This window comes from Bos javanicus, chromosome 4 (genome assembly GCF_032452875.1).
Source record: "Bos javanicus breed banteng chromosome 4, ARS-OSU_banteng_1.0, whole genome shotgun sequence".
NCBI lineage: Eukaryota > Metazoa > Chordata > Mammalia > Artiodactyla > Bovidae > Bos > Bos javanicus.
The window spans coordinates 95,002,782-95,023,584 of record NC_083871.1 but is presented as its reverse complement, the minus strand read 5'-3'; the positions used below and the strand labels follow the sequence as shown (position 1 = coordinate 95,023,584).

At 39.5% G+C, this 20,803-nt stretch overlaps 1 protein-coding gene across 2 annotated transcripts in view; it reads left to right on the top strand.

Annotated features, from left to right (window-relative positions):
* COPG2 (COPI coat complex subunit gamma 2) overlaps window positions 1–20,803 on the top strand; it is a 188,818-nt gene that overhangs the window by 3,514 nt on the left and 164,501 nt on the right. For both annotated transcript variants that reach the window (XM_061414724.1, XM_061414725.1), the window contains exons 4-5: window positions 1,631–1,702; window positions 20,628–20,707. In XM_061414724.1, the coding sequence (XP_061270708.1) occupies window positions 1,631–1,702; window positions 20,628–20,707 (152 nt within the window). The remainder of the gene's footprint in view (window positions 1–1,630; window positions 1,703–20,627; window positions 20,708–20,803) is intronic.

Sequence of the window (20,803 nt, the reverse complement as noted above, 5' to 3'; positions counted from 1 at the left end):
ATTCATATACACACACATGTGTACATGCACACATACACACACCTATATGTACCTCAGGTGGTTTACATATGGTGCAAAGAACACTGTGGTTTCCAACTTGAATTCCGTGAGAATATTTTTACTTGACTATGTTTCATGACCCATGACTTCATCCACAGAGATAAAGTTTTGTGGTTTGCAAATGAAGGCTGAACAACAAGTCCATGCTTTTAAATAAAATGTATCTATTCGCAAACATATATCCTCTTGTGGTATTATTGGAAACATTTAAGGCAAAGTCAGTTTGATTTAACTTTTCATGGTACACATTGTGTCCAAGTTGGCTAACTCCAGTCAGCAAGCATAGCTTTGAGTAAAGTTGGCCTGGAGTAGCATATATTTTTATGTTGACCAATACTGCTTTGATGGGCAACCCATGTTGAAACATAACTATCTTGATGAGGAAGTTACCCACATAGTCTGATAAACACTGACAACTAGGTGAACAGATTTCGTAACCTTAACCTTATCTTTTGCCTAAGTCATGGTAGTTCTTTATGGAGAATTACTTTTAAATTTCTGCCAGAGTTGACACATCCATATATTTTTGTTTCAAGTCAGAAAGTAGCGACTTAAGGTGTCTTTCATCCTAAACTTTCAAAGTTTTTCATCAAAATTTGGGTTTATTCTTACACCTATGACAAATAGATTGAAGACTAGTTGTATTTTTTGTGAAAGCTGAAGCCCTGAAAAATAATGGAGCCAAACATATTATATACGATTGCTTTTAATGAAGAAATTAAATATTGAAATGGTAATGTCTCAGGTGGTCTGTGGTCTGCAGTGTCTTGACTATTAATAATATATGTTATCTAACACCTGACTACTGAAAAGTATGTGGTTCTCAGATCCAGTAGCATTCACATCACTGGGAGCTAATTTGAAATGGAAAATTTTAGGTTTCACACCAGAGTCAGTGAATCAAAATCTGTATTTTGGAAAGATCCTCAGATGATCTATTAAACGCATTAAAGTTCTGATCCAAAGAATGTTTTTAGGGGCTTGAGCCAGTATCTTGAGATGTATTGGCAGCCCTACAAGCCTTTTGTATTAGTAGCCCTATAAGCCTTTTTGTATAATCTGATTCCTGCCCTTTTGGTTGGTCCCTTCTTACCATGTTTTCTGTGATTCCTATAGTTCATTACAGTTTAATATTTATTATGCTCCTATGATAGGTCAGGCTTTGCACTGGACATTGGATTATAGAAAATGTAGGAGGTATGATATCTGTTCTTAGGCTGTGTAACAATAACATCTTGTTCTGATTAAGAACTCAACTTCATTTTCTATCTCTTGTAAATCTCAGTTGTTCAGAGAATTTAAAACAGTTCCTGCTAAAAGGTTAGAGACCCACTGTTCTAGAACTTTTATAGCATAGTATATGATAACAAATTATTTTAAATAAGGAATGGATAAATGGCCATGTGGGTTTATAAATTAAAAGTCAGAATAATAACAAAGAGGCACAGTGTTTATAAAGAGAATTTTTTTTCTGGGTTCTAAAAGATCTTTGCAGAAATAATGGGAAAAATCCTTTTTGTTTGTTTGTTTAAGAAATTGTTTTAATTTAAATTTACTTTAAATTACTTAGGGTGAACACTTTGGAACTACGGAAGCCACAGAAGCCTTCTTTGCAATGACTCGACTGTTTCAGTCTAATGATGTAAGTCTTTTTTTTTTTTTTTTAAGAAAAGAATTCTTTTAGGCTAAAAATGCTCTTTTTATTTGTTTTCCTTGGGGGAACTTAGAGTGGTCCAAATGAGGGAAGGTTGCTTGAAATGTTTAAAACTATTTAAAAATTGTTTATCTTCCTAAAACTTATAAATGCTTATTAAAGAACACAAGAAAATGAAAGAATGAAAGTATATTGTTTAAAGCTGCTCACTCACAGATCTGCCATGCAGTCATGAAAACTGCTAATATCCAGCCTCTTGCATGACACTGCACAGATGGACTGGTATAGAAATCAGTGGACATAGCTATCTCATCTCTTAAATTCTCAGTCAAGTTTCTGGTGGGCCTGGGGTTTCTGTTGGCAGTTGGGAAGAGTTAGATGCAGAGTGGGGAAGAGGATGAGGAGTAGGGAAAAGAAGAGCGAGGACAGACAGGCTGCCAGCACCGCTGCGTCTGTCTCTCATTCCTTTCGACCACCCTAACTTTCAGGCCTAACAGCTGTGCTTCATTTCCATCCTCCATTGCAGCACATATTTCCTTTTTGCCCAGCTCTGACTCAAACCCATCCAGAGAAGGGGATTATGGGATCTGTATTTCTGTTTCTTGTTAACATAGATTGGTCAAACTGTGCAGTCCTTTTGGTATGTTTTGCATATCAACACAAGCCACATTTGTGTCTAGGACTTCATGGGATTTGAGTCTGGTTATGTGTGTAGATAATGAGCAGCTTGGGGATTAGGTCCTCAGGAACATCAGCAGTCCCTTTTAAGGCAAGTGTCTCAGGGGAAGTCGCTGTACATTCTTCAGGCAAAGGAGTCTGATTTCCTCAGACAGAGTATGGAGGACTGCTTTCACTTGCCATGGAAGCCTGGAGGAATTTAGAGGTTCAGGGTGGTCAGATTCATCAGAATCCGCCCGTGTGTCCCCATTCCAGTTTTCAGGGCCCCTCTCCTTCTTTCTCAGTTAGGATGCTAACTTTAACATAAAATGTCCCACAGAAGGTGAATTGAATTTGCACTGTTATTCAGTCACCTGCAGGATATGCTTTTTAGAAATCTCAGGCCTGTGCCCACATGACATGAGGCTTTCTGTTAAGGCATTATGGACGTTTTCTAGTCCCTGACGTAGACCTTAGGCTATGTCTATGGTCTAGGGTGATTTTAATGTTCTGAGCTTAGCATTTTCTTTACCAAGTTCACCAGTGTACTTAGAAGGAACTAGCCCACTATCCAGCTCATTTTTACAGCAGTCTTCTGTGGTGGCAGCTAGTTGATGACCCAGAGCTTTGTCTTCTGGAGGTCCTTGATCATACTTGTCTGCATTGATGATTTAAGTGTTTTGCCACTGCATGCCAAGGACAGCTAGGGTCCTCTTTATCACTGGAGACAGAATCAGTAATGCCTTTTATCAAATCAGAAAGAATTTTATTTAAATTTAATCATAGAGTATATAGTCTTTTATGACTTTTCTGTCTTGTTTCTTTTACTTATGGCTTTTGAGATTGATCCAAGTTCTTGTGTGTATTAGTAGTTTATTCATTTTTATTGCTGAGTAGTATTCCATTGTATGGAGGTAGGAAATCTTAATTTATTTATCCATTAACAAGTTAATGGATATTTGGCTTATTTCTAGTTTATAAATATAAACAAAGCTGCTAAAACTACTCAAGTACAAGTCTTTGTGTGGACCTATTAATATGTTTTCATTTTCTTTGGTTAATATCTAGAAGTGGCATTCTTGGGTTTGCATTTCCTGAATAATGAATATGTTAATCATGTATTAAGCAAAATACATGCTGATTTGCCATCTTCTGTTTACATCTTTTACCTGTTTTTTTTTTTTTTTCTTTAAATCAGGTTGTTTATCTTCTGCTTATTGAGTTGTAGGTGCTCTTTGTATTTTCTGAATACAAGACCTTCATCAGATAGGTATTTTGTAAATATTTCCTCCCAGCCTGTGGCTTGACTTCTCATTTACTCACTAGTGTATTTTTTAAAAATATACTTTACAAATAGTAAAATCCACACTTTTTAAGGTATAGTTTTATGAGTTTTGACAAATTTATACAGTAGTATTAATCAAGATTTAGAATATTTCCATCACTCCAAAAGGTTTTCTATTATATGATTTATTCCTACCATCCTCAGGCCTAGGAAACCAGTAATCTCTTTTCTTTCCTTATAGTTTTGCTTTCCAGGAAGTCATAAGAATGATATTATACTTTGAATATCATACTTCATCATACGTATGAAGCTTTTTGAGTCTCCTTTTCAGGCACTTAGCATAACTCATTTAAGATTTGTCCATGTTTTTGTTTGTTGATTCCTTTTTATTCCATTGTGGATATTTGTTGTATAGATGTACCTCAGTTTGTTTATTTTTTCACCAGCTATAGAATATTTGGTTTGTCACCATTTTTTGATGGCTAGGAATAACATTGCTATAAACATTCATGTATAAGTTTTTAAATATAGTTTTTATTTCTCTTGGGTAAATACCTAGGAGTGGAATTACTGGGTCATATGGTAGGTGTAGAGGCTTCCCTGGTGGCTCAGATAGTAAAGAATCTGCCTGCAATGCAGTAGATGGGTGTTTGATCCTTGGGTGGGGAAGATCCCCTGGAGAAGGGGGTGGTTGGCTACCCACTCCAGTATTCTTGCCCAGAAAATCACGTAGACAGAGGAGCCTGGCAGGCTACAGTCCATGGGGGTCACAAAGAGTCGGACACGACTGAGCAACTTCACTTTGACTTTCATATATCTTCTGTGATGAAGGATCTGATCATATTTTTTGCCCATTTTTAATAATTTGGTTGTATATTTTCCTTCTACTGAATTTTGAAAGGTCTTTCTGTATTCTGGATACAAGTCCTTTATCATATGTTTTCCAAATATTTTCTCCCAGCCTATATCTTATTTTTCATTTTCGTAATCTTTAAAAGAACAGAAGTTTTAAATTTTGGTGAAGTCCAATTTATCAGGTTTTTCTTCTTCCTGTGTATTGTAGAAATTTTTGTCTAAGTCAAAGTCACAGAGATTTTCTGCTATGCTTTTTTCTTAGGTATTATGTAGTTTTTGTGTCTTAAAATTGCTGTTTGATCATTGTAAGTTAATTTTTGCACATGATACGAAGTGAGGGTTGAATTTCTTTTCATCTCCTTCCTCTTCCTTCACCCCTTCCTCCATTTCCTCCTCCTATTTTTCTCAACAAATTCTACTGGAATAATTGCTTATCAATATGGAGGCAGAAGGATGAGGAAGAATAATAATGATTATGTTACACTGGCATATTCCTTTTTTTTCTTTTTTCTATATGTCTATTCTTATTCCAGAATCACACTGTTACTGTAACTTTTTAAAAAAAATAATTTTATTTATTTATTTATTTTTGGCTGCACTGGGTCTTTATTGCTTTGTGTGAACTTTCTCTAGTTGTGGCAGGCGGAGGCTGCTCTTCATTGTGGTGCACGGGCTTCTTATTGCGGTGGCTTCCTCTTGTGGAATACAGCTCTAGGACACGCGGCTTCAGTAGTGGTGGCTCGTGGACCCTAGAGTGCACAGCTTCGGTAGTTGTGGCATGTGGGCTCAGTAGTTGTGGCTCTTGGGCTCTAGAGCATGGGCTTCAGTAGTTGTGGCTCATGAGCTTAGTTTCTCCGAGGCATGTGGAATCTTCCTGGACCAGGGATCAAACCTGTGTGCCCTGCTTTGGCAGGCAGATTCTAATCCGCTGAGCCACCAGGGAAGTCCTACTGTAGCTTTATAGTTCGTCTTAAATCAGGTAGTGCATGTTTTCCTATTTTATTATTTTTTTCTTTTTCAAAATTTTTTAACTTAAATTTTTTTTTTTTAATTGGAGGAAAATTGCTTTATGATGTTGTGATGGTTTCTGCCATACAACAGTGCAGATGAGCTATAATTTACATATATATCACCTCCCTCTTGAGCCTCCCTCCCCTCCTTCCATTTTACCCCTCTAGATCGCCACAGAATGCTTGGCTGGACTCCGTGTGTTATAGAGCAGCTTCTTACCAGCTATCTATTTTATGCATGTGATGTGTATATATCTGTGCTACTTTCTCCATTTGTCCCACCTTCCCCTCCCCCACTGTGTCCACAAGCTGCTTTCCTACATCTGTGTCTCCGTTCCTTCTCTGCAAATAGGTTCATTGATACCATTTTTCTATATTCCATCTATATGCATTTAGTTCAGTCAGTTTAGTCGCTCAGTCATGTCCGACTCTTTGCAACCCCATGAACTGCAGCACGCCAGGCCTCCCTGTCCATCAACAACTCCTGGAGTCCACCCAGACCCATGTCCATTGAGTCAGTGATGTCATCCAACCATCTTATCTTCTGTCGTCCCCTTCCCCTCCTGCCCTCAATCTTTCCCAGCATCAGGGTCCTTTCCAGTGAGTCAGCTCTTCACATCAGGTGGCCAAAGTATTGGAGTTTCAGCTTCAATGTCAGTCCTTCCAGTGAACACCCAGGACTGATCTCCTTTAAGATGGACTGGTTGGATCTCTTTGCAGTCCAAGGGACTCTCAAGAATCTTCTCCAACACCACAATTCAAAAGCATTAATTCATTCCAGTGAACACCCAGGACTGATCTCCTCTAGGATGGACTGGTTGGATCTCCTTGCAGTCCAAGGGACTCTCAAGAATCTTCTTTAACGCTACAGTTCAAAAGCATTAATGCATTATAAACATTATATGCATTAATATATGTTATTTGTTTTTCTGACTTACTTCACTCTGTATAAACAGGTTCTGGGTTCATTCATCTCACTGGGACTTACTCAGATCTCAAATTCATTCTTTTTTACGACTGAGTAGTATTCCATTGGGGGGTGTGTGTGTGTGTGTGTGTGTGTGTGTGTGTGTGTGTCTGTGTGTCTGTGTGTCTGTGTGTGTCTGTGTGTATACACCACATCTTCCTTATCCATTCATCTGTTGATGGACATCTAGGTTGCTTCCATATCCTAGCTGTGAACATTGGGATATGTGTCTTTTTCAGTTATGGTTTTCTTAGGGTGTATGTCCAGTAGTGGGATTGCTGGGTCATATGGTAGACACGACTGAGCGACTGATCTGATCTGATTTTTAGTTTTTAAAGGAATCTGTATACTGTTGTCCACAGTGGCTATATAAATTTACATTCCCACCAACAGTGCAAGAAGGTTCCCTTTGATCCATATCCTCTTCAGTATTTTGGGGCTTCCCTGGTGGCTCAGAGGGTAAAGCGTCTGCCTGCAATGCAGGAGGATCCCCTGGAGAAGGAAATGGCAACTCGCTTCAGTATTCTTGCCTGGAGAATCCCATGGACAGAGGAGCCTGGTAGGCTACAGTCCATGGGGTCCCACGACTTCACTTTCACTTTCTCCAGCATTTATTGTTTGTAGGTTTTTTGATGATGGCCATTCTGATTGATGTGAGGTGATACCTCATTGTAGTTTTGATTTGCATTTCTCTAGTAATTAATGCTGTTGAGTAACTTTTCATATGCCTCTTGGCCATCAGTCAGTTTCTTTTAAAGAATTGTTTTGGCTCTTGTAAGTTCTTTGCATTCTATATTCATTTTAAATCAGCTTTGTATATGTATGTGAAAGCCGCTCAGTCATGTCCAACTTTTTGTGACCCCATGGATGGTAGCCTGCTAGCCGCCTCTGTCCATGGGATTTTTCCAGGCAAGAATACGGGAGTGGGTAGCCATTTCCTTCTCCAGGGGTTCTTCCTGACTCAGGGGTCGAATCTGGGTCTCTTGCATTGCAGGCAGACTCTTTACCGTCTGAGTCACCAAAATCAGCTTATCTACTTCTGTTTAAAAAAAAAAAAAAGGCCTGCTAGAATGTTGATGGTGATTGCATTGACTCTAAAGATCACTTTGCTAAACTATTTCAATAGAATTTTACAAAAAGATCAGTTTGAGGAAAATTCACATTATATTATTGAGTTTTCTATTCCATAGCCATGGTATGTATTTCCCTTTATACAAGCCTCTAATTTCTGTCAGCAGGATTATAGCTTTTAGCACATAAGTCTTAAACATATTTTGTGAAATTTATCCCCGAAGTAGTTAATGTTTTTATACTATTGCATTTGTATTGTTTTAGGTACTCTATAGAAATTAAATAGATTTTTGTATATTGATCTGTTTCCTGTGATTTTGTTAAATTTATTACTTCTAGCAGTATTTTGGGAGATTCCTTAGGATTTACTTTTTTCAGTCTGAATGATTTTTGTTTTTCTTCCCTTAATGTCGTCTTGCACTATGATACAGTGTGAAATGGAAGTGGTGGTAGAGGATATCCTTGTTTTGTTCCTGATCTTAGAGGGAAGGCATTTCATCTTTCAGCATTAAATGTGATGCTAGCTCCTAGCTTTTCATGTGTGTGTGTGCTTAGTTGCTCAGTCTTGTCTGATTCTTTGCGACCCCATGGACTGTAACCCACCAGGCTCCTCTGTCCATGGAATTTTCCAGGCAAGAACACTGGAGCAGGTTTTCATTTCCTACTCCAAGAGACTTTCCCAAACCAGGGGATCAAACCCGCATCTCCTGCATCTCCTGCTTTGGCAGCAGGTTCTTTACCACTGCACCCCCTAGAAGGCCCCTAAACTTTCATAGGTGACCTTTATCAGGTTGAGGAAGTCGTTTTCTCTTCTTAGTTTGCTAGGAGGGTTTTTTTTGTTTTTTTGTAGATGGGTGTTGAATTTTGTCAAATGTTTTTTCTGTATCTATTGAATTATTATGGTCTTTCTTTTTTAGTTTATTAATATGGTAAGATGCATTTATTTGTTTTCCTGGAAAATGTAAAATCTTTGATTTCTGTTAAAACTCAAAATTTGGAATTAATTTTGAGTATGTGGTCATGAAATAATATTTATCTGTAATTTTTTCTCATGTTTTTGTTTGGATTTTGTATTTGGGTAATGCTGGCTTCATAAAATGAATTGATAAGTATTACTTCTTCTTCTCTTGTCTTGCAGAGTTTTGTAGAATCATTATTATTCTTTTATATATATATATTTATTTTTGGTTGTGCTGGGTCTTCATTCTGTGCTCAGGCTTTCTCTAGTTGTGGTAAGCGAGGATTACTCCTCGTTGCAGCACACAGGCTTCTCATCGCAGTGGCTTCTCTTGTTGCAGAGCACAGGCTCTAGGTGAAGACGCTTCAGTAGTCGCAGTGCTCAGGTTCAGTAGTTGTGGCTCACGGACTTAGTTGTCCCAAGGCATGTGGAATCCTCCCAGACCAGAGACTGAACCCGCATCCTCTGCGTTGGCGGGCGGACTCCTAAACACTGGCTGGACCACCAGGGAAGTCCTGTAGAATCATCATTAACTTTTCCTGAAATGTTTGTTGGAATTGACTATTGAAAGCATCTGCACTGTGGTAAGGTTTTTGATAATAATTTTACAAGGAGACAGATGGTATTATTCAGATTATTTGTCTTCTTGAGTGGTCTCTGGTAGTTTGTGTCTTTCAAGGAATTTCTCCATTTTGTTTACATTGTTGAACTTCACTGGCTAAAAATGTTCTTAATGTTTTCTTATTCTTTTAAGGGTTTGTAGAATCTGTTGATACTTCTTTTTTCACTTTGATATTGTAATAGGTAAAGCAGAACAAACAAAGTATATAATAAGATGGTAGATGTAGACCCAAATATATCATTATTGCATTAAATGTAAATGAATAACATAAAGAACATTTACAGAAATTGACTGTACACTGAGCCATAAAATAAGACAAAACAAATTCCAAATGAATGAAATTATGTATCTTGTATTCTCATTACCTTGGATTAATGTTGGAAATAAATAATAAAAGAGTAACTGGATAGGTCTTCCCTGGTGGTCCAATGGTTAAGAATCTACCTACGAATGCAGGGGACATGGGTTCGATCCCTGGTCCAGGAAGTTCCTGCATGCTGCGAGGCAACTAAGCCCACTTGCCACAACTACTTAAGCCTGCATGCCTTAGAGCCCCTGCTCCACAACAAGAGGAACCACCAAAATGAGAAGGTGGTGCACTGCACCCGAAGAGTAATCCCTGCTGCCCAGACCTGGAGAAAGCCCATGTGCATCAGTGAAGACCCAGAGCAGCCAAATAAATACATAGTTTTTAAAAACAGTAACTCGATGATGCACCATATGTTTTTGATATTAATAACACTTTTCTGGGAATCCTTTGGTGGTCCAGTGGTTAGTACTCTGCGTTTTCATGCGTGAGGATGCAAGTTTAATCCCTGGTTGGGGAACTAAGATCCTGTCAGGCACATGACTTTAAAAAAAAAAAAAAGTACATGTCTGTTCTGTTTCTAGCCATGATGAAGAGGCTAGATTTTCCCTGCTACCAAAAATGCCTAGAAAAAAGTATATATATGTGTGTGTGTGTGTGTGTGTATGTATATGTTTGTGTGTGTGTGTGTGTGTGTATATATATATATATATATATGTATATATATATATCCCTCACAGTAGTTTTCCAGATATTAGATTAACAAAAATTCCAGGATTATGATATGAAGAAAAAACAATGCTTGTACTAGTTCATTTCCTTGGGGCAGATTACAGGTCTCAGATTAGGGGTTGTTAGTTGTTCAGCAGCTCAGTCATCTCCAACTCTGCAACCCCATGGACTTCAGCATGCCAGGCTTCCTATGCTTCACTGTCTCCCAGAGTTTGTTCAAAGCCATGTCCATTGAGTTAGTGATGCCATCCAACCATATCATCCTCTGTCATCCCCTCTGCTCCTGTCCTAAATCTTACATAGCATCAGGGTCTTTTCCAGTGAGTTGGCTCTTTACATCATGTGACCTAAGTATTGGAGCTTCAGCTTCAGCATCAGTCCTTCCAATGAAATTTTAGGGTTGATTTCCTTTAGGATTGACTGTTTGATCTCCATGCTATCAAAGAGACTCTGAAGAGTCTTTTCCGGCACCATAGTTTGGAAGCATCAGTTTTTTGGTGCTCAGCCTTCTTTATGGTCCTACTCTCACATCCATACATGACTACTAGAAAAACCATAGCTTTGAATATATGATACTTTTTCGGCAGAGCGAGGTCTCTGCTTTTTTAACACACTAAGTTTGTCATAGCTTTTCTTTCAAGGAACAAGTGTTTTTTAATTTTGTGGCTACAGTAACTGTCCACAGTGATTCTGGAGACCAAGAAAATAAAATCTGCCACGGTTTCCCCATCTATTTGCCATGAAGTGATAGAACCAGATGCCATATTCTTAGGTTTTCAAATGTTGAGTTTTAAGTCAGCTTTTTCACTTTCCTCTTTCACCCTTATCAAGCGGCTCTTTAGTTCCTCTTTGCTTTCCACTATTAAAATGGTATCATCTGCATATCCGAAGTTGTTGATATTTCTCCCAGCACTCTTGATTCCAGCTTACAATTCATCCAGCCTAGCATTTCACATGATGTACTCAGCAGAATACACAGAAGAACTATACAAAATAGATCTTAATAACCCAGATAACCATGATGGTGTGATCACTCACCTAAAGCCAGACATCTTAGAGTATGAAGTCAACTGGGCCTTAGGAAACATCTCTATGAACAAAGCTAGTGGAGGTGATGGAATTCCAGCTTAGCTATTTCAAATCCTAAAAGATGTTGCTGTTAAAGTGCTGCACTCAATATGCCAACAAATAGGGAAAACTCAGCAGTGGCCACAGGACTGGAAAAGATCAGTTTACATTTCAATCCCAAAGAAGGGCAATGCCAGAGAATGCTCAAACTACCACACAGTTGCACTCATTTCACATGCTAGCAGGGTCTTTTCAAACGAGTCAGCTCTTTGCATCAGGTGGCCAAAGTATTGGAGTTGCAGCTTCAACATCAGTCCTTCCAATGAATATTGAGGACTGATTTCCTTTAGGATTGACTGGTTGGATCTCCTTGCAATCCAAGGGACTCTCAAGAGTCTTCTCCAACACCACAGTTCAAAAACATCAATTCTTTGGCACTCAGCTTTAGAGTCCAACTCTCACATCCATACATGACCACTGGAGAAACCATAGCCTTGACTAGATGGACCTTTGTTGGCAGAGTAATGTCTCTGCTTTTTGATATGCTATCTAGGTTGGTCATAACTTTTCTTCCAAGAAGTAAACATCTTTTAATTTCATGGCTGCAGTCACCATCTGCAGTGATTTTGGAACCCCCCAAAATAAAGTCAGCCACTGTTTCCACTGTTTCTCCTTCTATTTGCTGTGAAGTGATGGGACCGGACGCCATGATCTTTTGTTTTCAGAATGTTGAACTTTAAGCCAACTTTTTCACTCTCTTCTGTCACCTTCATCAAGAGGCTCTTTAGTTCTTCCTTGCTTTCTGCCATAAGGGTGGTATCATCTGCATATCTGAGGTTATTGATATTTCTCCCAGAAATCTTGATTCCAGCTTATGCTTCATCCAACCAAGCGTTTCTCATGATGTACTCTGAATATAAGTTAAATAAGTGGGGGACAATATACAGCCTTGATGTACTCCTTTTCCTATTTGGAACCAGTCTGTTGTTCCATGTCCATTTCTAGCTGTTGCTTCCAAACCTGCATACAGATTTCTCAAGAGGCAGGTCAGGTGCTCTGGTATTCCCATCTCTTTCAGAATTTTCCACAGTTTATTATGATCCACACAGTCAAAGGCTTTGGCATAGTCAATAAAGGAGAAATAGATGTTTTTCTGGAACTCTCTTGCTCTTTTGATAATCCAGCAGATGTTGGCAACTTGATCTCTGGTTCCTCTGCCTTTTCTAAAACCAGCTTGAACATCTGGAAGTTCACGGTTCACGTATTGTTGAAGCCTGGCTTGGAGAATTTAGAGCATTATTTTGCTAGCATGTGAGGTGAGTGCAATTGTGCAGTAGCTTGAGCATTCTTTGGCATTGCCTTTCTTTGGGCTTGGAATACAAACTGACCTTTTCCAGTCCGGTGGCCACTGCTGAGGTTTCCAAATTTGCTGGCATATTGAGTGCAGCACTTTCACAGCAGCATCTTTTAGGATTTGAAATAGCTCAGCTGGAATTCCATCACCTCCACCAGCTTTGTTCGTAATGATGCTTCCTAAGGCTCACTTGACTTCACATTCCAGGATGTCTGGCTCTAGGTGAGTGATCACACCATCGTGATTATCTGGGTCATGAAGATCTTTTTGTACAGTTCTCCTGTGTATTCTTGCCACCTCTTCTTAATATCTTGTTTCTGTTAGGTCCATACCATTTCTGTCCTTTATTGAGCCCATCTTTGCATGAAATGTTCCCTTGGTATCTCTGATTTTTTTTGAAGAGGTCTTTAGTCTTTCCCATTCTGTTGTTTTCCTCTGTTTCTTTGCATTGATTACTGAGGAAGGCTTTCTTGTTTCTCTTTGCTATTCTTGGAACTCTGCGTTCAAATGGGTATATCTTTCCTTTTCTCCTTTGCTTTTTGCTTCTCTTCTTTTCACAGCTATTTGTAAGGCCTCCTCAGACAGCCATTTTGCTTTTTTGCTTTTCTTTTTCTTGGGGATGGTCTAGCTCCATGTTTCCTGTACAGTGTCACAAACTTCGATCCATAGTTCATCAGGCACTCTGTCTTTCACATTTAGTCTCTTAAATCTGTTTCTCACTTCCACTGTATAATCGTTAGGGATTTGATTTAGGTCACACCTGAATGGGCTAGTAGTTTTCCCTACTTTCTTCAATTTAAGTCTGAATTTAGCAACTAGGAGTTCATGATCTGAGGCACAGTCAGCTCCCAGTCTTGTTTTTGCTGACTTTATAGAGCTTCTCCATCTTTGGCTGCAAAAAATATAATCAATCTGATTTCGGTATTTACCATCTGGTGATGTCCAGGTGTAGAGTGTTCTCTTGTGTTGTTGGAAGAGAGTGTTTGCTATGACCAGTGCGTTCTCTTGGGAAGACTGTTAACCTTTGCCCTGCTTCATTCTATACTCCAAGGCCAAATTTGCGTTACTCCAGGTGTTTCTTGACTTCCCACTTTTGCATTCCAGTCCCCTATAATGAAAAGGACATCTTTTTTGGGTGTTAGTTCTAGAAGGTATTGTAGGTCTTCTTAGAACTGTTCAGCTTCAGCTTCCTCAGCATTACTGGTTGGGACATGGACTTGGATTACCATGATATTGAATGGTTTGCCTTGGAAACAAAGAGAGATCATTCTGTCGTTTTTGAAATTACATCCAAATACTGCATTTCGGACTCTCTTGTTGACTATGATGGCTACTCCATTTCTTCTAAGGGATTCTTGCCCATAGTAGTAGATATAATGGTCATCTGAGTTAAATTCACGCATTCCAGTTCATTTTAGTTCGCTGAGTCCTAAAATGTCAATGTTAACTCTTGCCATCTGCTGTTTGACCACTTCCAATCTGCCTTGATTCATGGACCTAACATTCCAGGTTCCTATGCAATATTGCTCTTTTCAGCATTGGACCTTGCTTCCATCACCAGTCATATCCACAACTGGGTGGTGTTTTTGCTTTGGTTCCATCTCTTCATTTTTTCTGGACTTATTTCTCCAGACCAGGGGAGTTCCTCTTTTAGTGTCCTATCTTTTTGCCTTTCATACTGTTCATGGGGTTCTCAAGGCAAGAATACTGAAGTTATTTGTCATTCCCTTCTCCAGTGGACCACATTTTGTCAGAACTCTCCACCATGACCCATCCGTCTTGGGTGACCCTACGTGGCATGACTCATAGTTTCATTGAGTTAAACAAGGCTGTGGTCCATGTGATTAGATTAGTTTTCTGTGATTGTGGTTTTCAGTCTGTCTGCCCTCTGATGGAGAAGGATAAGAGGCTTATGAAAGCTTCCTGATGGGAGAGACTGACTGAGGGGGCCATGCTCAGCAAATCTTTAATCCAATTTTCTGTTGATGGGTGGAGCTGTGTTCCCTCCCTGCTGTTTACCTGGGGCCAAACTATGGTGGTGGTAATGAAGATAATGGTGACCTCCCTTGAAAGATCCCAGGCATGTAGTGCTACACTTAGTGCCCCCAACCCTGCAGCAGGCCACCATCGACCCACGCCTCCACTGGAGACTCCCAGACACCCACAGGCAAGTCTGGACAGTCTCCTGTGGGGTCACTGCTCCTTTCTTCTGGGTCCTGGTGCATAAGGTTCTATCGTGCCCTCCAAGAGTCTATTTCCCAGTCCTGTGTAAGTTCTGGCAGCTCTATGGTGAGGTTAATGGCAACCTGCACCTCCTCCAAGAGGGCTTATGCTATACCCAAGTCTGCTGCACCCAGAGCCCCTCTCCCTGCGGCAGACCACCGACGACCCATACCTCCACAGGAGACGCTCAAGCACAGTTCTATCTCAGTCTCTGTTGTGTTCCTGGGCCCTGGTGCGCACAAGGTTTGTTTGAGACTTCTGAGCATCTCTGGAGGGAATGACGTTTGATTCTAAATGCAGATTCACCCCTTCTACCATCTTGCTGGGCCTTCTCCTTTGCCCTTGGATGTGGGGTTATCTCATAGCCACTCCAGCACCTACCGTCTTACTGGGATTTCTCTGACCTTAGACGTGGCGTATCTCCACACTGCCTGTCCAGCGAAGCGCAGCTGCTGCTCCTGGCTTTGGTCCTGGGGTATCTCCTCACGGCCGCCGCTTCTGACCTTGGACGTGGAGTGTCTTCTCTCGGCAGGGTGCCGCTCCTGCGCCACACAACTGCTTGGTAAAAGCTATGGTTTTTCCAGTGGGCATGTACGGATGTGAGAGTTGGACCATAAAGAAGGCTGAACGCCAAAGTATTGATGCTTTTAAACTGTGGTGTTGGAGAAGACTCTTGAGAGTCCCTTGGATTCTGCAAGGAGACTGCAAGGAGATCCAACCAGTCCATCCTAAAGGAAATCAGTCCTGGGTATTCATTGGAAGGACTGATGCTGAAGCTGAAACTCCAATACTTTGGCCACCTGATGGGAAGAGCCAACTCATTAGAAAAGACCGTGATGCTGAGAAAGTTTGAAGGCAGGAGGAGAAGGGGACGACAGAGGATGAGATGGTTGGATGGAGTCACTGACTCAATGGACATGAGATTGAGCAAGCTCTGGAGATGGTGAGGGATAGGGAAGCCTAGTGTGCTGCAGTCCATGGGGTTGCAGAGATTGGACATGACTGAGTGACTGAACAGCAGCAGCTCTGCATATAAGTTAAATAAGCAGGGTGACAAAATACAGCCTTGACATATCATTTCCCCATTTTGAGCCAGTCAGTTGTTCCATGTCTGGTTCTAACTGTTGTTCTTGACCCGCCTACAGGTTTCTCAGGAGACTAAGGTGGTCTGGTATTCCCATCTCTTTAAGAAATTTCCATGGTTTGCTGTGATGCACATAGTCAAAGGCTTTAGCATAGTCAGGTGAAGCAGAAGTGGATGTTTTTCTGGAATTCCTTTTTCTATAATCCAGTGGATGTTAGCAATTAGATCCCTGGTTCCTCTGCCTTTTCTAAATCCAGCTTATACAACTGAAAGTTCTCAGTTCACATAGTTTTCAAGCTTGGAGGATTTTTGAGCATTACATGCTAACATGTGAAATAAGCACAATTGTGTAATAATTTGAACATTCTTTGGCATTGCCCTTCTTTGGTATTGGAATGAAACCTACCTTTACCAGTCCCGTGGCCATTGTTGAATTTTCCATATTTGCTGTCATATTGTGTGCAACACTTTAGCAGCAGCATCTTTTAAAATTTAAAATAGCTAAGATGGGAATACCAGACCACCTGATCTGCCTCTTGAGAAATTTGTATGCATGTCAGGAAGCAACAGTTAGAACTGGACATGGAACAACTGACTGGTTCCAAATAGGAAAAGGAGTACGTCAAGGCTGTATTTTGTCACCCTGCTCATTTAACTTATATGCAGAGTACATCATGAGAAACACTGGGCTGGAAGAAGCACAAGCTGGAATCAAGATTGCTGGGAGAAATATCAATAACCTTAGATATGCAGATGACACCACCCTTATGGCAGAAAGTGAAGAGGAACTCAAAAGCCTCTTGATGAAAGTAAAAGTGGAGAGTGAAAAAGTTGGCTTAAAGCTCAACATTCAGAAAATGAAGATCATGGCATCTGGTCCCATCACTTCATGGGAAATAGATGGGGAAACAGTGGAAACAGTGTCAGACTTTATTTTTTTGGGCTCCAAAATCACTGCAGATGGTAACTGCAGCCATGAAATTAAAAGATGCTTACTCCTTGGAAGGAAAGTTATGACCAACCTAGACAGCATATTAAAAAGCAGAGACATTACTTTGCCAAAAAAGGTCCGTCTGGTCAAGGCTATGGTTTTTTTCTGTGGTCATGTATGGACGTGAGAGTTGGACTGTGAAGAAGGCGGAGCGCCGAAGAATCGATGTTTTTGAACTGTGGTGTTGGAGAAGACTCTTTTGAGAGTCCCTTGGACTGCAAGGAGATCCAACCAGTCCATTCTGAAGGAGATCAGTCCTGAGTGTTCTTTGGAAGGAATGATGCTAAAGCTGAAACTCCAGTACTTTGGCCACCTCATGCAAAGAGTTGACTCATTGGAAGACTCTGATGCTGGGAGGGATTGGGGGCAGGAGGAGAAGGGGACGACAGAGGATGAGATGGCTGGATGTCATCACTGACTCGATGGACGTGAGTCTGGGTGAACTCTGGTGTTGGTGATGGACAGGGAGGCCTGGCGTGCTGCGATTCATGGGGTCGCAAAGAGTCAGATACGACTGAGCGACTGAACTGAACTGAAGCTGGAATTCTGTCACCTCTACTAGCTTAGTTCATAGTAGCACTTCTAAGGCCCACTTGACTTTACAATCCAGAATATCTGGCTCTAGGTGAGTGACCACACCATCGTGGTTATCCAGGTCATTAAGTCCTTTTTTGTATAGTTCTTGTGTGTGTTCTTGCCACCTCTTCTTAATCTCTTTTGCTTTTGTTAGGTCCTTGCCATTTATGTCTTCTATTGAGCCCATCTTTGCATGAAATGTTCCCTTGGTATCTCCAGTTTTCTTGAAGTGATCTCTAGTCTTCCCCATTCTGTTGTTTTTCTTCTATTTCTTTGTACTGTTCACTTAAGAAGGTGTCCTTGTCTCTCCTTTTTATTCTCTGAAACTCTACATTCAGTTGTGTATATCTTTCCCTTTCTCCTTTGCCTTTCACTTCTCTTTTCTTAGCTATTTATCATATAATTGGAATCATAACAGCATGTAGCATTTTCATATTGGTTTCTTTTACTTCATAATACGTTTTTAAGGTTCCTTTTTGTTTTTTTTCATGGCTTCCTTTTAGCACTGAATCACTTTCTGTTGTTTGGATATCCCATAGTTTATCCATTCACCTACTAAAGGACATCTTGATTACTTCCAATTTTGGCAATTATGAATCAAGCTGGTATAAAGTCAGGTTTCTGTGTGGACATAAGTTTTCAACTCCTGTGAATAAATGTCAAAGTGAGCAATTGCTGGATCACATGTTACGTGTATGTTTGTTTTTGTAAGAAACTGTCAAACTGTCTTCCAAAGAGGCTGTACAGTGTTTGTTCACCAACAGTGAAGAGAGATCCTGTGACTCCCCATCCTCGTCAGCACTTGGTGGTGTTGGTGTTCCTGATTTTGACCATTCTGTCAGTGGTGTAGTCATACCTTGTCTTATTAATAATTTAACTTTCCCTGATGAATATAACATTCAGCATCCTTTCATATACTTATTTGCCATCTGTTTTATCTTCTTAAGTGTAGTTATCTGCTAAAATCTTCAGCCCATTTTAATATTATGTTTTCTTATTTTGATTCTAAAGAGGATTTTTTGGGTGTATTTTGGATCTTTTCTCAGTTATGTGTTCTGTAAATATTTTTCCCAGTCTGTGTTATCTTCTCATTCTCTTGACACTGTCTTTTGCAGAGCAGAAGTGTTGAATTGTATTAAAGGCTGACCTATCGATTATTTCTTTCATGGATCTTGCCTTTGGGGTTGTATCTCACAAACCATCACCATACTAAATAAACATCATCTAGGTTTCCTTCTGTGTGTTCTACTAGGAACTTGATTGTTCTGCATTTTACATTTAGGTTTGTGATTGATTTTGAGATAATTTTGTGAGGAGAGTGTAAGGTTTGCATCTAGATTCAACTTCTTGGCTTGTGGTATCCAGTTCTGCCACCATTTGTTGAAGAGACTGTTTTCACTCCATTGTGTTGCCTTTGCTTCTTTGTCAAAGATGAGTTGGCTGTATTTATGTGAGTATATTTCTTGGTTGTCTCTTCTGTTGCATTGATGTATTTGTCCATTCTTTTGCCAATATCACACTGTCTTGTTACTGTTTACCACTTTTTTTTTTTAACTCTTCACTCCTTGCTGTATTTCTGAGTTGTTACCTAGAATAGTTTCCCTGTGCCTGAAAAATATACCTTTTAGAATCCCAACCTTTGTAGACTATAGATACTTTATCCTATGCAAGACCCTGAGCTTGTACTTCTGTGGCTGTGAGTTACTTATTTTTCCATCTTTGGCACCTGTGAATGTCCCTTCACTTTGCTTTTGGCTTCATATTAAAATCTTTTTGTTCCCATTTTATTCAGCATTTTTGTATTTGTTTAGGTCATATATTTTACTTGTTAAAAACACATCTTTGTCAACACTGTATTATCACTCTTTTTAAGTTTTAGCCATTTTGGTAGGTGTGAGGTGATATCTGAAATGTGGCTATAATTTGTATTTCCCCAATGACTAAAGTGGTAAGCCTCAATTTTTTGTGCTTTAGCTACTTTTTTCATATCTATAGTTTTATTCTGCTTCATGGTAGATTTTTATTACAAGGGAGTGTAAATTTTCTTTTGCTCTGAAATTTTGATTCTCATTTTTTGCTTTCTTCTCATAGTAGCTTCAGATGGATGTGGTATGCCTCATTCATCTGCCACGTGCTGCCTTTCTCTTTCTGGGGTGATTTTTTTCTGTGTTTAATCACCATGAAGATCCTCACTCTGTTCTGTCTGTTCCTTCACGGGCTCAGTAGTCTCCAGCAGATCCTTTGTACCGCTCAGACTCAAGCTGGGTCTGAGGTATTTGAGTTTCACTACTCATAAGAAATTTGAAGTTACTTGATAAATAAGGAGGCAAGACAGGTGAGAGGAACCACTCCTACTAGCATTGAGTATGAATGTTTATAAATAAAATTAGAAATCCAGGTAAGGAGACAGGGTGGGCAAAACTTAATTATTGCTAGTTTAACACTGATTTTGGATCCAGGTATCCATGTAGAAATCTTGATAATTGAAAATAGAAGTTAGTTATACAACTACAAATGCCTAAGGAAAAATATGCTAAACTGAGGAAAACACAGAGTCTGCATGTCTGTGTATATATTTTTAAAGAATGAAAAAATATTTTTTAGGACACGCCTTTAGCTCTCTGAAAAACCTCTCTTTGGACTCACTGTCAGAGTCACAGTGTGGGTGTTTCTGTATAAAGACCCATATAATGAATTGAATGTTTGTATTTTCATCTAGATGTTTTCCACTCTTAGTGCATCAGTTACTTGTGTTTAGGAAATAGTAGAATTCTGAACATTTTCTCATCTAGGCATTTCTCTGTCTCTCTCTTTTGTGGCTACACCCTGTAGCATGCAGGATCTTAGGTACCTGACTAGGGATTAAACCCAGGCCCCCAGCATTGGGAATGTGGTGTTTTAACCACTGGAATGCCACAGAAGTCCCCTCATCCAGACATTTTTATTTTTTTATTTATTTTTTTTCCAACTACAATTTTATTTTATTTTTAAACTTTACAAAATTGTATTAGTTTTGCCAAATATCAAAAGGGTAGATGATAATCTTGTTAAGAATAGTTTTGTAAGTATATCTATTTGGGGTCCTCATTTCAAACAGTTTAAAAAACCATTTCCTTATGAATAACCTGTTGCCTTTTATAAATAATTTTTTAGCAAACATTGAGAAGAATGTGCTACCTTACCATCAAAGAAATGGCTACCATCTCTGAGGATGTGATAATTGTTACAAGCAGGTATGTGAATAGTTAAAACCTGGGATGGGATACTTAAATATTTAGTGGAGTATTTGTTGTCCTCTTTCTATTAATTTTACATTTTGACTGTAAGAA